General features: G+C 34.3%; 1 protein-coding gene across 1 annotated transcript; it reads right to left on the bottom strand.

Moving 5' to 3' along the window:
• Nucleotides 1–6,549: 6,549 nt before the first annotated feature.
• On the bottom strand, nucleotides 6,550–8,689 carry LOC130969933 (thylakoid lumenal 15 kDa protein 1, chloroplastic). Its single transcript, XM_057895856.1, has 7 exons — nucleotides 8,365–8,689; nucleotides 8,190–8,285; nucleotides 8,012–8,084; nucleotides 7,818–7,879; nucleotides 7,382–7,463; nucleotides 6,931–6,991; nucleotides 6,550–6,837 (listed from the first exon to the last, which is right to left on the bottom strand). The coding sequence occupies exons 1-7, from the start codon at nucleotides 8,593–8,595 to the stop codon at nucleotides 6,786–6,788; spliced, it is 657 nt and encodes a 218-aa protein (XP_057751839.1). The 5' UTR covers nucleotides 8,596–8,689; the 3' UTR covers nucleotides 6,550–6,785.
• Nucleotides 8,690–15,017: the final 6,328 nt, after the last annotated feature.

The raw sequence follows: 15,017 nt of genomic DNA, 5'->3' as shown, positions 1-15,017 counted from the left end.
ACACTCGTCCGATACGCGTATCTGCTGTGTCCAACCATGTCTTAATAAAAAATAAAAAATTCTTCTCCGAACACGCCTGGACACACTTAAATACCATTATGTGTCAGCGTGTCCAGTCTTATTCTTAACATATATTTTTAAAATAAATTTAAATATAGTATATATTATTATTTATTAAAATAAAAAATATTTTAAATACTTCATATATTTAAAATAAGACATTAAAAATAATTAAAAAAATAATTTATATCTTAATATCAATAAAATATCAAAATATCATTACAATTTATCTAAAAAATACTTTATATTTTATATGTATACGTGTCCCATGTCATGTAAGATTTTAAAATTCGCGTATCAGCGTGTTATGTGTCTGTATCAGTGTCCGTGCATCATATATCAATTAATGCACCATTATTATTATTGTTGTTGTTGTTGAGTTTAGAGATCTTATAAAGTGAATAAAAAATTTTGTAAAAATAATAAAAGTGAAAAAATATAATCAGTTTATATTATTTGATAAGGAAGTATGGAACTAATTGCAATAAAATTTTTAAATTATTGATCCACTAATGATTACTCTTTTATTTTATTATTATTCATTATTATTTTTTGATTTGGATCCTCTAAATTTTGAATTTTACTCTAGAGAGTAAAGTGTGATTTTTCACTATTTATTTTATAAATAGGACCAAGAGAAAATATGAGAGAAAAACCATTCAAATGTGAGATATCACACTTTATACTCTAAAGTAAAAATTTAAAATTTAGAGGATCCAAATTCATTATTTTTAGAGGATCTAGATTTGCAGTGTCATACAAAAATCTAATACATCTAGTATTTACTTGCCAATCAATGATCACCAGCCACCATCATTTCTCTGTTAGAATAAACAAGCAAAGGTAATAGCTCCATGATCATCTAGAATCACACTCCAGTGGACGTTCCTACTTCCTATAACTGAAGTTCCTTACTCATACATAGAATGAAAGAACCTAATAGATAGCCCAAACTTCAGCTATCGTTATAGTGCAGAAACCTTTTCTGACAGACCAAGGCTAGGATGAACTCCTTCACGTGGTTCAGATGGTACCACCATAAATTTGTCTTATAAAAAAAAAGTGTTTCTAGTGCACAATTTTACTATGAAAACTACATAGAATATGGATAATCAAAGAGACTAATACATTGTTGGTGGGTCCCAATATCAAGTGGGCCCACACAACTTAAAAAAAAAAGAAATAAAGGAAAGAAAGTGGCATAAGCCACGAGAGGTGAGAGAGAGAAGATTCATTCTTTTGAATGAAAAAAGAAACACGAAGCAGCGCCGAAGGGAAGAAGGAAATTGGGGAAAAGGGCAAGCCAACCTTGATCACATTGACTTAGTAAACTTGCTTCATTTTTTATGAAATTTTAGTATGTTATTCCTGGTGTAGAGATGAACATTAGGATATAACTTGCTTTTTGTATTGCCTTCTCTTTTGCCTGATTTGAGATACCCACTTTTGTGGAGGGTTTATGTTGATTCCATCAGTTTTGATGATGTATTTTGTTGATTGTTGAGATGCCCTAGTGTTACTAGGAAGACTGTTTGTGTACCCATTATTCGGATAGTGGAAGATTTTTCTGGACTAGGTCCCGTGGGTTTTTTGTCCCTCTTTTGGGGGTTTTCCTACGTTAAAATTCTTGTGTCTGATTATTTAATTTCTGCCATTATATTTGCTGCTTGGAGTATCTTTGGTGTTGCCTATTTAATTGCACAGGTTGTGGGAAAATTATTTTTGGTACTTCCGCTGCTAGACAGGTTCTTGATTTAAACCTGTGTTGAGTTTTCCCAACAAAGTGGTATCCAGAGCTTTGGTTGTTTATTTTTGTGCTGATTAAATGGAGGAAAATACTTATGGACCGAATATGGTCAAATTGAATTCCCAAAATTATTCAATTTGGAAGACCCTCATGGAAGATATGCTGTATAGCAATGATTTGTATGATCCTGTGGAAGGGGATAAATCCAAAGGTACTAAATCCGATGCTGAATGGAAGAAACTGAATCGGAAGGCAGTTGCTTTGATTAGGCAATGGCTTGATCTTAGTGTGTATCCACATGTTGACACCGAAACGAATGCTGAGAAGATGTGGAAGAAATTGAAGGAGTTATATGAGAGGAAGAATGTGCAAAACAAAGCATTCTTGATTAGGAAGCTTGTCAATATGAAGTATGTTGAAGGTAAATCAATGCCGGAGCACTTGAGTATTTTTCAGGAGACGGTGAACCAACTGACAAATAATGAAATCACTTTGAATGATGAGTTGCAAGCCTTGTTGTTGTTGAGCTCTTTGCCTGATAGTTGGGAAGTTCTGGTTGTGACACTGACTAACTCAGCTCCAAATGGGAAGTTGACGTTAACAATGGTTAAAGAGAGCATGTTGAATGAAGAAGCCAGAAGAAGAGAGCGAGGTTTGACTAATGCCTCCTCACAGTCAGAAGCACTTGTTTCAGAGTCACGGGGGAGAAGTCAAAGTAAAAAACCTCACAGTTTTGACAGGTCAGAGAGTCGAAGCAAGTCAAGAGGAAAGTACAAGCCAAGAAAAGAGTTTATTTGTCACCATTGTGGCAAGCCGGGGCATATCAAGAGGTATTGTAGGTTCTTGAAAAGAGAACAATCAAGGGGAAGAAACGAAGACAAAAGTAAAGATAGTGATAAAGAAACTGCTGCTATTGTTTATGAAGATGTTCTTATCACATATGATGAAAATTATGTGAATCTTGTCTGTGATGATTCCACTTGGATTATGGACTCTAGTGCCTCATGTCATGTCACTCCGAAGCGTGAATTTTTCACTTCCTATACTGCTGGAAATTTTGGCAAGATCAAATTGGGAGATAAAGGAGTGTGTGATATCATTAGTATGGGTGATATGTGGCTTGAAACTAATATGGGATGCAAGTTGCAGTTGAAGAATGTTAGGCATGCGCCAGATATGCGGTTCAATCTCATTTCAGTGAAGGCATTGGATCAAGAGGGGTATTGCACTTCCTTTGGTAGTGGAAAATGCAAGATTACCAAAGGAGCTCTCATTGTTGCTAGAAAAGATAATAGTCTCACTACTCTCTACCGGTTGCAAGCAAAGTTGTGCAAAGAAGATGTGAATGTAGCTGATGATTCCTCTTCTGATTTGTGGCATATACGTCTTGGTCACTTGAGCGAGAAAGGACTAAGCGTCTTGGCCAAGAAGCACTCACTTCCAGTGAAAGGTACAACTTTAAATACTTGCACTCATTGTTTTGTTGGAAAGCATGCTAGAGTATCATTTCATAATTCTGGACCTCATAGGAGATCACATGTTCTAGATTTAGTTCACACTGATGTTTGCACTATGGATGCTAAGACACTAGGTGGTGCATCATATTTTGTTACTTTTATTGATGATTATTCTCGAAAAGTGTGGGCTTTTGTTTTGAAATCTAAAGACCAGGTGCTCGGTATCTTCAAACACTTTCATGCAAGTGTTGAAAGAGAAACAGGAAGGAAATTAAAATGTGTTCGAGCAGATAATGGTGGTGAATACAGGGGTCCGTTTGAAGAGTATTGTAAAGGACATGGAATCAAGCTTGAGAAGACGGTTCCTAAGACTCCTCAACATAATGGAGTTGCAGAGAGAATGAATCGCACTATCAATGATAGAGTCAGGTGTATGCTCTCTCATGCAAAGTTGCCTAAATCCTTTTGGGGTGAAGCGATGAGGACTGCAGTAGATTTGATCAACCTTTCTCCTTCAGTTCCACTAAATGGTGATGTTCCAGAGAAAGTTTGGAGAGGGAAAGATGTCTCCTATAGTCACTTGAGAGTGTTTGGCTGCAGAGCTTTTGTTCACATTCCAAGAGATGAAAGGTCTAAACTTGATGGGAAGTCAAAGCAGTGTATCTTCATGGGTTATGGTCACGAAGACTTTGGTTACAGATTATGGGATCCGGTGAGCAAGAAGATAATTAGAAGCCGAGATGTGATTTTTCTTGAAGACCAAACTATTGAAGATCTTGAGAAGACAGATAAGCCAACAGTAACTATTAGACGTTCTGTTGATGATGAACCTGGTCCTTCCACTAGACCTCCTATTGATGGGGGAGATGTACAAGTTGATAATGATGGTGATGATTTGCATGATGAACCTACACCTCAACCTGAGGTGCCAGATGTTGAAGTTCCACCTGAACCACCAGTTGAGCCTGAATTGAGAAGATCTACTAGAGAGCGTCATCCTTCTCAGAAATACTCTCCTCATGAGTATGTGATGAACACTGAGACTGGGGAGCCAGAGAGCTACCAGGAAGCTATGTCTGATGAGCATAAGGAAGATTGGTTGAAGGCCATGCAAGAAGAAATGAAATCCTTGCATGAGAATCATACTTTTGAATTGGTGAAGTTGCCGAAGGGTAAGAGAGCATTCAAGAATAAATGGGTGTTCAAATTGAAAGCGGATGAAAGTGTCTCACGGCCAAGGTACAAAGCTCGATTGGTTGTGAAAGGCTTTGAGCAAAAGAAAGGTATTGATTTTGAGGAGATTTTCTCTCCAGTTGTGAAGATGTCCTCTATTCGAGTTGTGCTTGGATTGGCGGCTAGCTTGAATTTAGAGGTTGAGCAGCTTGATGTGAAGACTGCATTCCTTCACGGTGACATAGATAAAGAAATCTATATGGAGGAACCAGAGGGTTTCGAGGTTAAAGGAAAGGAGCATCTTGTATGCAAGTTGAAGAAGAGCTTATATGGGCTGAAGCAAGCGCCAAGGCAGTGGTACACGAAGTTTGATTCCTTCATGGAAGCTCATGGGTACAGTAAGACTTCTTCTGATCATTGTGTATATGTTAAGAAATTCTCTGATGGTGATTTTATAATTCTCTTGCTTTATGTTGATGACATGTTGATTGTTGGTCATGACACTAAGAAGATTGAAAGTCTTAAGAAAGACTTGAACAGATCCTTTGCTATGAAGGATTTGGGTCCTGCAAAGAAAATCCTTGGCATGAGTATCACTCGTGACAGGAAGAATGGGAAACTGTGGTTGTCACAACAGAAGTACATTGAGAAGGTTTTAGAGAGGTTTAGCATGAATTAACCTGTTAGTACTCCACTTGCTAGTCATTTCAAGCTGAGTTCGCAGCAATGTCCTACAAGTGAGAAAGAGAAAGCGGAAATGAAGAAGATTCCATATGCATCTGCAGTTGGCAGTTTGATGTATGCTATGGTTTGCACCAGGCCAGATATTGCTCATGCAGTTGGAGTTGTTAGTCGGTTTCTCTCTAATCCTGGCAAGGAACACTGGCAAGCAGTGAAGTGGATTCTCAGATACCTTAATGGTACTTCCAGAGTTTGTTTATGCTTTGGGAGTGGCCAACCTGTGTTGGATGGTTACACAGATGCGGATATGGCTGGGGATCTTGATTCAAGGAAGTCTACTTCTGGTTATATGATGACTTTTGCAGGGGGAGCTGTGTCGTGGCAATCTCGACTTCAGAAATGTGTTGCTTTGTCTACTACAGAGGCAGAATACAGTGCTGTTGTTGAAGCTTCTAAGGAACTCTTGTGGATGAAGAAATTCCTACAAGAGTTAGGCATCAATCAAGAGAAGTTTGTGTTATTTTGTGACAGTCAGAGTGCTATCCATCTCAGCAAGAATCCGACGTTTCATTCTAGATCGAAGCATATAGAGGTGAGGTATCATTGGATACGTCAAGCGCTTGAGATGAAGTCATATGCACTTGAGAAGATCCATACTGATGATAATGGTTCAGATATGATGACTAAGAGTTTACCTGCAGTGAAGTTTGATTACTGCAAAGAGAAGGCGGACTTGGTGGAGCAGCCTGTCCCCACTTGAATTGGTGAGGGGGAGATTTGTTGGTGGGTCCCCAATATCAAGTGGGGCCCACACAACTTAAAAAAAAAAGAAATAAAGGAAAGAAAGTGGCATAAGCCACGAGAGGTGAGAGAGAGAAGATTCATTCTTTTGAATGAAAAAAGAAACACGAAGCAGCGCCGAAGGGAAGAAGGAAATTGGGAAAAAGGGCAAGCCAACCTTGATCACATTGACTTGGTAAACTTGCTCCATTTCTTATGAAATTTTAATATGTTATTCCTGGTGTAGAGATGAACATTAGGATATAACTTGCTTTTTGTATTGCCTTCTCTTTTGCCTGATTTGAGATACCCATTTTTGTGGAGGGTTTATGTTGATTCCATCAGTTTTGATGATGTATTTTGTTGATTGTTGAGATGCCCTAGTGTTACTAGGAAGACGGTTTGTGTACCCATTATTCTGATAGTGGAAGATTTTTCTAGACTAGGTCCCGTGGATTTTTTGTCCCTCTTTTGGGGGTTTTCCTACGTTAAAATTCTGGTGTCTGATTATTTAATTTCTGCCATTATATTTGCTGCTTGGAGTATCTTTGGTGTTGCCTATTTAATTGCACAGGTTGTGGGAAAATTATTTTTGGTACTTCCGCTGTTAGACAGGTTCTTGATTTAAACCTGTGTTGAGTTTTCCCAACATACATTAACCTCTGGTATGGATGCATGATATATATATAGTATGTTATACAACTACAAGTCTACAACCAAGTCTTTTCCCACTAATTCGAGTTGCTGACTTATGCAATGTACTATACACAACTAAAATTAACAAAACATATATCAAATTCAAAAGTTGCAGTTCAGGATGCAGCATCATGATCTAGCCCTCTCCTCTGATTCAAGATATATACTCCTCACTCCGCAGCAATGGAATACTAATTGCACAGCAATGTATCTCGCGTAGCGTTTCCAGTTGTTGGGTTCACTCTGTTACCAGTAACAAATTATGTTATGGATGACTTTGATGAAGCATGTTCAGAAAATAAAACGAGCTTAAAGTATAATAACATAAGTCTTTACCCATCTGCAACTTTGCACAGATATTCGCGTTGATCGTCTCTTAGCGGCACATCAGTAAAATCTGGCTCCAACCAAGATAACAGACAAGGTTATTATTTAACCCAACTTATGCATCTAGTTTGCACTGCATTAATGAGTATATTACTCTATACTCTAACATCTAGACTGCATGTTGAGTATCCAAAATTTACTGCAAGTTTTTTTTAACTGCATATTAAGATATGAATTCTTAAGTAATTTTAAGCTACACTTGGAACAGGCATCCTACTGATTCTATATATTTTAGATTTTTAATCACAAAAGTCATTTGAATACAACAGGCATGACCATAGATATAGTCCAAACAGAACTTCCTAGTTTGATGATATTAGTGTTTGGTGGAGAGGACTAATAAAATTTGGTAACTGTTCAAGATAGTTGCTTATCATAGATAAGTGATGCAATTACTTACCTGCTCCGGTAATATTTGATCCTTTAAAAGATGTATTTCCTGTTGCAAGTGCACCTTCCAGGTTAGCATTGCTTAAATTTGCCTACAAAAATTGGTCATGCCATGCAGAAGCCAACAGGATCAGCATTGTGAAATGACTGAAGAAACAAAAAACCCATCACTTAGAGTAGAGCAAATTTTCAGCTTTAATTAAATAAAAAGAAGGGTTAATGGTATGTGACTGGAAGCAGAGTTAACAAAACAGCAGTTGCAGAAGAATCCACAGTCCATACTAGTTGACTCATCTGCATTTAATCTTATATACTAAACCCTAATTTGCTTATCTTTTGTTGAATTTGATAGCATTTATTGGTAATTTTATCTCTTTTGCAAGTGATTTAACAAAGGGACAGATGATTGAATAAGGGTACAAATCAGTAGAAGAAAATTACATTACCTTTGTGACATTTGCCAATGAAAAATCTGCACTTCTAAGATCAGCATCTGAAAGGTCAGCACCTGACAACAACAACAACAACAACAATAACAACAACAAGAGAGAAAGATAGGCAGAGAACAAAATGTAAACATATAAATATTTGTGTTGTTTCAAGAAACATTATAGTATACACATGTAAGCAGCAGGAAAACCTGTTAAATCAGCATCGAAGAAGCTAGCACCTAACAACTTTGCACCTTTAAAATTGGCTTGTCTCAATATGGACTGTAACATTCAATATAACAAAAGGTAAGTTGCATCAGAACAAACAACCACATTCTCCATTAATTAAAAAATAAAATAAAATAAAAAAAGAAAAGGAAGTTGGACCGTTTTGAAGTCTTGCTTGATGAGGGTCTTTCCACTGAAATCCTTGCCAGAGAGATCTTGTCCCCTTGTGACCTCTTGGCCATATGGACCTCCACCCTGGTTGAATTGAACAAGCTTCAATGTTAACAAAAGTTATGAAGCAGATCAGAAACGGTTAGTGATTAGGGAATTGGACCTTGAATGCAAGTGCAGGGTCAACAAAGAACAAAGAAGCAGAGATGAGAGCAGCAAGGGTGGCACCAGACACAGATTCAGCCAATGAGAATGTCAGCTTCTGAGAAGAAGATTGTTGTTGCTTGAAGCTGAGTGTGAAAGGAGAAAGATGACAAGTGGAAGTTCTGATATGAGGTTTAGAAGTTGAAGAGGAAGTGGAACACAGTGAGAGGATGTTGAGGCTTAGAGCCATTTCTTCCTTGCTTGCAATCAGAGACAAACGGTGAAAGCTACCATGCCATGTGTGGATAGTGGATAATGTTGTCTCTCATCCACTCTGCATGTTTTCATTTTTTTATTTTATTATTACATAATAATACTGTAAAAATAACAAATATAGAATTAGTCCACACCATAAATATCTTATATTCTAATTCAGATATTCTTGATTTTAAAATAAATTCTCTAATAGAGGAGTTCTAGAAGGTGAGCACTTTTGTTAAATTTTGACCCGCATTTAATCATAAAAAAATGAATGATTCTACATTATTAAATACAATCTTACAGTTTTTTTTAATATGAAAGTAAAAGTAGTGATATACCTTAATATTATAATTTTTTGTATTTTTTAAAAATGGAGAAGATACACAAATCGGAAGGTCCGATTTTTATACTTCAAATTTTTTAATTTTTAACAGAAATTCTTCGGTCCGATTTTACAAATTCTTCAGTTTGATTTTTGTACTTCTCACGAATCGAACGGTCCGATTTTTATTTATCTAATTAAACGGTTCCGCATTTGAGAATAGCACCCCATCAACTCACATTTTAAAAAAACACAGTTGCTACTGCAATATCAAAAATAAAATCTGTAATCTCACACCATTAAAAATCTTATATTCTAATTCAGATATTCTTAATTTTAAAATAAATTCTCTAATAACCCAGAAATCTTATATTAAAGTATTAAAAAGATATTTTTATAGATATAAATAATAAATAATATTTTATCCGAAGAAAATTGTGCACTAAACTCTTTCTAATATCTATCTTTATTATGGAATAGATAAATTGTATATTATTATTTACTATTGAAAATATTCACCTCTGAACCATTCCTAAACATATAATGTTATAGAAGAGTTATCAAATGTGTCTAAATCTAACAAAGAGCCTAACTAATATTATTGAGAGTTGAGACACTTGACATTTATTGGAAAAAAAAAACAATATTAAAAAATATTATATCATTAATTAAAAATTCAAAATATCTTCATAATATTATATAAATTTAAAAAGTTTTTTGCTAGGCAGGTTTTAGTCTTCTATAGCATCCCCTACCCCAAAATAATGGTTTACTTTTTTAATGGATTTGTAGTTATATATGGAAAAATAAGGAAAAATTAAAATTGTATAAAAAAATGTATATCACTTTATTAGTGATAAATGATTTATGTATCTAGTAAATAACATACTCATTTGATTTGAAATTTTTTGAGTATATTTAAAATTATTTAGAAACTACAAGCAAAAATGCTAAATTCAATTTTTATTACCCATTTTTTAATTTATTTTAAATCTACTAATTACAAAAAGAAATCACAAAAAAAAAACTTGATTTAAAATCATCAAATTTTAAATATAAAAATGGTCTAATCGTAATTCATTGCTCCAAATGTTAACTGTGACACATACTGCTTACTTAGACTCTACTCACTTAAACATCAAATCACTCTTATTAACTCAGAAAAATCCTAACCCCCGATTTGAGAAGTTGTGCTTTGTTTCAGACATTGTTGGTGGAGCAAAAATGGAAAATAATTTTTTGTCGACGAGAAACAAAGCATCTATTTATGAGAACAACCACAAGAGATGCAACAAATGGAGAGGGAAATCATTTGATGGAACATAGTTCTGGCATGATGAGATTGTCATGCTGAAATCGAAAATGCCAAAAGTGATAGGTTAACGATTAAGTTATTTTTGTCAAATAAAATTGATATTTGGGATTTACTTTATCAAAAACAAATATGAAAGTCTGTTTTGTCAAAATCAATATATTTCGATGCTAAAATGACTCTTTTTTTTTTAAATAAAAATGCTAATAATTTTGATTACCTATCTTTTTGGTCTAAGGAATATTGGGCTTTCTTGATTTTTCTCGTTATTTATGAATGGCCATACTTCTTGTCAAAGTTATTGTGAAACATAAAATGTGTGACCTCATGCTAGCATTATTGTTTTGTCGTGCTCATGCTAGCATTTGATGGCAAGTTCACCAAAATTTGGTCCTCGGCCCTGTTTTTAACATTTTTTTTTTCCTTTTGCAAGTTCTTGTATGTTTAGATACTCATATCATCCAAAAAAAACTATAATTTGGTAAAGTCTTGTTGTAACGTGTGGTAAGTATTTTAAAAATATGAGTTGAACTCGCTCTCCTCTCCCCCTAGAAGACAAGTTAGCAGATCAGTCCACCTTTTTTTATATATATTTAATTCAAACCCGAAATTACTCATACCGAAAAAAATTATAAATTGTGAGCATAATAATAAATTGATGATCAGACCAATTATTGATATTATTAATTAGAGTAAAATGACAATTAGTCTTTGAGAATTTTGTCTTCGAATAAATTTGACCATAGAAAAAAAAAAGTAACAATTAACTTTTTAGAAAATAAGATATTAGACACGTTAAATCCTTCTGTCAGTCTATATAATAAAATGAAATGGAGTTGTTTTGTTGTTCCATTATGTGAATTGACGTATCCATTTATATTATATCTGTAGTTGGACGACATCATTTTGAAATTCCCTTCTTTCATATTTATTTCACTTTATCCTTAACATCTTCAGTTACTCTCTGTTTTTATCCACCAACCTTAAGGGAGAAGCTGAAATCAAAGAGTCTTAGCTCTGCAGTAACAAAAGTTACGATTCTTCCTTCAATGTACCAGCAAGAAAGAAGACGTCGTCAAGAGAACTGGTGTTAGCGGAGACATTCTCGACTCAAGTAAAAAATGTTGATGCTTTTGTCAATTAGTATATTCCTTTGTCAATTTCTTTCATAGTGGTCTCATTATTTGAAACAAATTATTTAATCTTTTGCAAAGCATAGTTTTCAACTTATTTTATTGAGCACGACACATTTTGCCACATTTAGAATTATTTATTTATTTGTTGTTACTTTTTGGGGCTTTCGCTTATTTGTTTATGATTGTTGAAACTAATGATTAGTCACTGACCTAAGGTAGATAATTTGACCAATAACATGTGTGAATTATGAACTCAAAGATTGTGGATTATAGAGCTAAATCAGTATTGACTATGTGTGAATAACTCAGATATTATATTATGAGAAGGATGACAAATCACAAAAATTTTTTGAGTGGATATAAAAAAAAATTACACCAGTTCAACAAAAAAATTAAAAATGTTAAAGAAGGCTAGTGATAAGTGGCTGCCACAATGAATTGGTGATGATGATCGAATCAAATACGAGGTTCAGTGTGATAGGAGGAATGGCTCAATAAATTTAGGTTAGAGCATATGTACATATAATGTGTGGCAACTCACTTGTCGTATCTAAACTTCCTAATCATAGAACTTTTTGGATTAGATGTAGTTTAGATTTTTAAATGGATTAGCTGATTTAGTTTGTTGTTGTTGTTTGTATGTGTCAGAAATATCATGTGTGCATGTTATATTTATAATAGCCTGGAGAAATGAGCGGCTTGAAGACTATTGTCACCCATGGCTGCAAATGACCTCATTCAATACTACATACTAATATTGTGTTCAATCAGTTCCAAGTAAATAATATTGAGAGAGGGTAAAAGGATCAAGACATATTCCACTCAAACTTAAGATACTCATTGGCCGTTCAAAACTACATGCAAGAAGAAAATATCTTGTTGAACCACTGCTAAATTCAAATAAAGTTAAAAAAAAAAAATTTGCGGTGACTTGCAACAAGTGTGACAAATCTAGACATAATTTTAAGACATGCAATCATAAATTATTTATGGAGGATATTGTTTCTATTGTATTTGTTTGTTTAATATCAAATGGATGTGGATCATAGTAAATTTGTATATGAATATTGCAAGGTTAATTGGATGATGCTAAAAAAGAAAGAAAAAAGAGGACAATAAAATTCACAAGGTTCAGATCTTCTAGACAAGTCCAAGTCCAGTTCAGACCTCTTGGACATGCCAAAGCCTAATTTAGGCCTCCTATTCTAGTTCAGAATCAAATAAGGCTTTCAACCCAAGCTCAAGGCTATAGTAGGCTCCTGCAACAACAACTGTCTAATTTAAAATTTTAATTCAAGTCCAGTCAAAATTCTCTATTGTTAAGTCACTGAATTCAGCCTTTATTCAGAAAAAAACAATTAATTGTAAGGCTTGAACAATCTCCACCATAGCCAAACCCACCACAACAATCAACAAGTTTAATTGATAGTATTTCTGCAAAAATTCTGACTGCAATAAATAGCGGAACAGCTTCAAAAATGTTTTAGTTCATTCTCATCCCTGGATTTAAACCTTAGTTGAAGTCTTGAATAGATAAAATTGTAGTATTTTGGATATGATTGTTTAGTATATTGAATATGATTGTCTAGTATTTTGTGTGGACTTTCTTTGGACTTAAATCCTGTTTTGAATTATGCATGCTGTGACATGGATAGATAAGGATGATGGATGCCTATTTATGAGAAGCACATTTTTCCTATGCTGAAGGAAATAAATTCTTAGAATGAAGAAGTTTGAAACGTAAACTTTATGTGTCTATAAATACATGTACTGAGACAAAGGGAATATACACAGCAATAATAAAATCCTCTCTCTTTCTTTATATTACTAAAAGTATCTTTCTCTCTCTTTATTCTCTACGAATAGTTTCTCTCTCTCTTTTTCTTTTGTTACTACTTATAAATATATGAATAATTTCTATTGAGCTAATTACATTAATACTAGAGTCTTCTATTTATACATCTTTATTTTATATTGAGTATATCTTTTATTTATTTTACAACACGTTATCAACACGAGACTGATCAAATTTTTAGGAAGACTCAGGTAACAAATTTTTATTATGTCGAAACTCTCTCATCTTAAATTCAATGCTCTTGATATATCTGGAAATAATTATTTATCATGGATACTAGATGTTGAAATCTATCTTGATTCAATGGATCTTGAAGATACCATTGAGGCTGAAAATAATACATCCCAGAAGGATAAAAGTCAAGGCCATGATTTTCTTCATCGTCATCTTGACGAATGATTGAAAAATGAATATCCCACATTAAAAGATCTTGCAGATCTGTGAAAAGACTTTAAAAAAAGGTACAATCATGTGATACTTCCTCAAGCTCGATATGTTAGGGAAAACTTTCTTGACCTTCCATGTCTCGAATGTGCTCCTGCAACAGCAGTATCGAGAAAAAGAATTTAAAAATATTCTGAGTTAATTTCTTGCTTTCTTGTTGCTGATAAGTGATGCGTGAACATCTTTCCTATCTTTTCCTAGTGAATTTGCATCTAATTTGTTGAATTTAATAAAGAATTAATTATCTTTTAGCCAATATGGATGTTACTTTGAGTCTTTTGTAATTTTGTTTATTTTAGGTAGCATTCGGCATAATTTGATGGAGTTTCTGTAGCACAAGAATCAAAGAAGATGGCAGCGAGGAGCGACGTGTACACGTGTCTGACGCGTGCACGTGATTTGGAGATATCCATGGCGACGCGTGCGCGTGACTGACGCGTACGCGTGAATTGAAGATTTGTTCAGCGACGCGTGCGCGTGACCGACGCGTCCGCGTGACTTGCGAAAAAGACCATCGACGCGTACGCGTGACATGCGCCACGTGCAGAAAACGCAGAAAATGCTGGGGGTGATTTCTGGGCCCCATTTTAGCACCCAAGTTAGGCGCAGATCTAGTGAAGCCAAGTGGTCCCCACGTTACAAGATGCGGAGTAGTTAATTAATTGTGATTTAAATTCAAATTTGAATTTGAAAATAGGAAAAAATATTATTTTAATTTTAGAAATTAGATTTTAAATTAATTAGGATTAGTTATAAAAAGGAGAGACTTCTATTCCATTAGGGGGATTCTATTAGGAAATTCTATACAAATTTACATTCCGCATTCCATGAGCAACTAAAGCTCCATTGTTAAGGTTAGGAACTCTGTCTATTTGTATGGATTGATTTTATTGCTTTTTCTATTTTAATTCACGTATGGATTTATAATTTAAGAATTGTTTTCGCTCTTTATCTTATGAATTTGGGTGGAACGGAAGTATGACCTTCTTTCTATTTGAGTTCTTGTAAAACTTGGAAAAGCTCTTTACTTGAACAACAGCTTGAAAACATATTCTCCTAAACTTTAATTATCTGGATTTAACGGGATACGTGACATATAATCCTTTTATTTTTGGGTAATTAGAGTTTTGTGGCATATAAACTGGAATTTGATCATGCAGCTTTTAATTAGAATTAATTGACCAAGGAATTGGCAGTTAATGAATTTTAGAGGAGACTAGAAAAGTCTAAGAAATTAGGGTCTAGTCACATATAGTTTGCCATAAATTAAATCCTACATGATTAAAATAGTTAGTAAAAAAAGTAAATCCGGAAAAATAGATAACTCTGAAACCTTAACTAT

This window comes from Arachis stenosperma, chromosome 3 (genome assembly GCF_014773155.1).
Source record: "Arachis stenosperma cultivar V10309 chromosome 3, arast.V10309.gnm1.PFL2, whole genome shotgun sequence".
Taxonomy (NCBI): domain Eukaryota; kingdom Viridiplantae; phylum Streptophyta; class Magnoliopsida; order Fabales; family Fabaceae; genus Arachis; species Arachis stenosperma.
Note: the sequence above shows the minus strand (reverse complement) of the source record. Positions and strands in the feature narration are given on the sequence as shown.

Excerpts from the sequence above, each read along its gene's own strand:
- LOC130969933 (XM_057895856.1), bottom strand. The coding sequence starts at position 8,595 with ATGGCTCTAAGCCTCAACATCCTCTCACTGTGTTCCACTTCCTCTTCA. Across the intron at positions 8,085-8,189 it reads TCAAGCAAGACTTCAAAACG|TCCATATTGAGACAAGCCAA; the intron begins GTCCAACTTCCT and ends TGAATGTTACAG. Across the intron at positions 6,992-7,381 it reads ATCAAATATTACCGGAGCAG|ATTTTACTGATGTGCCGCTA; the intron begins GTAAGTAATTGC and ends GGTTGGAGCCAG.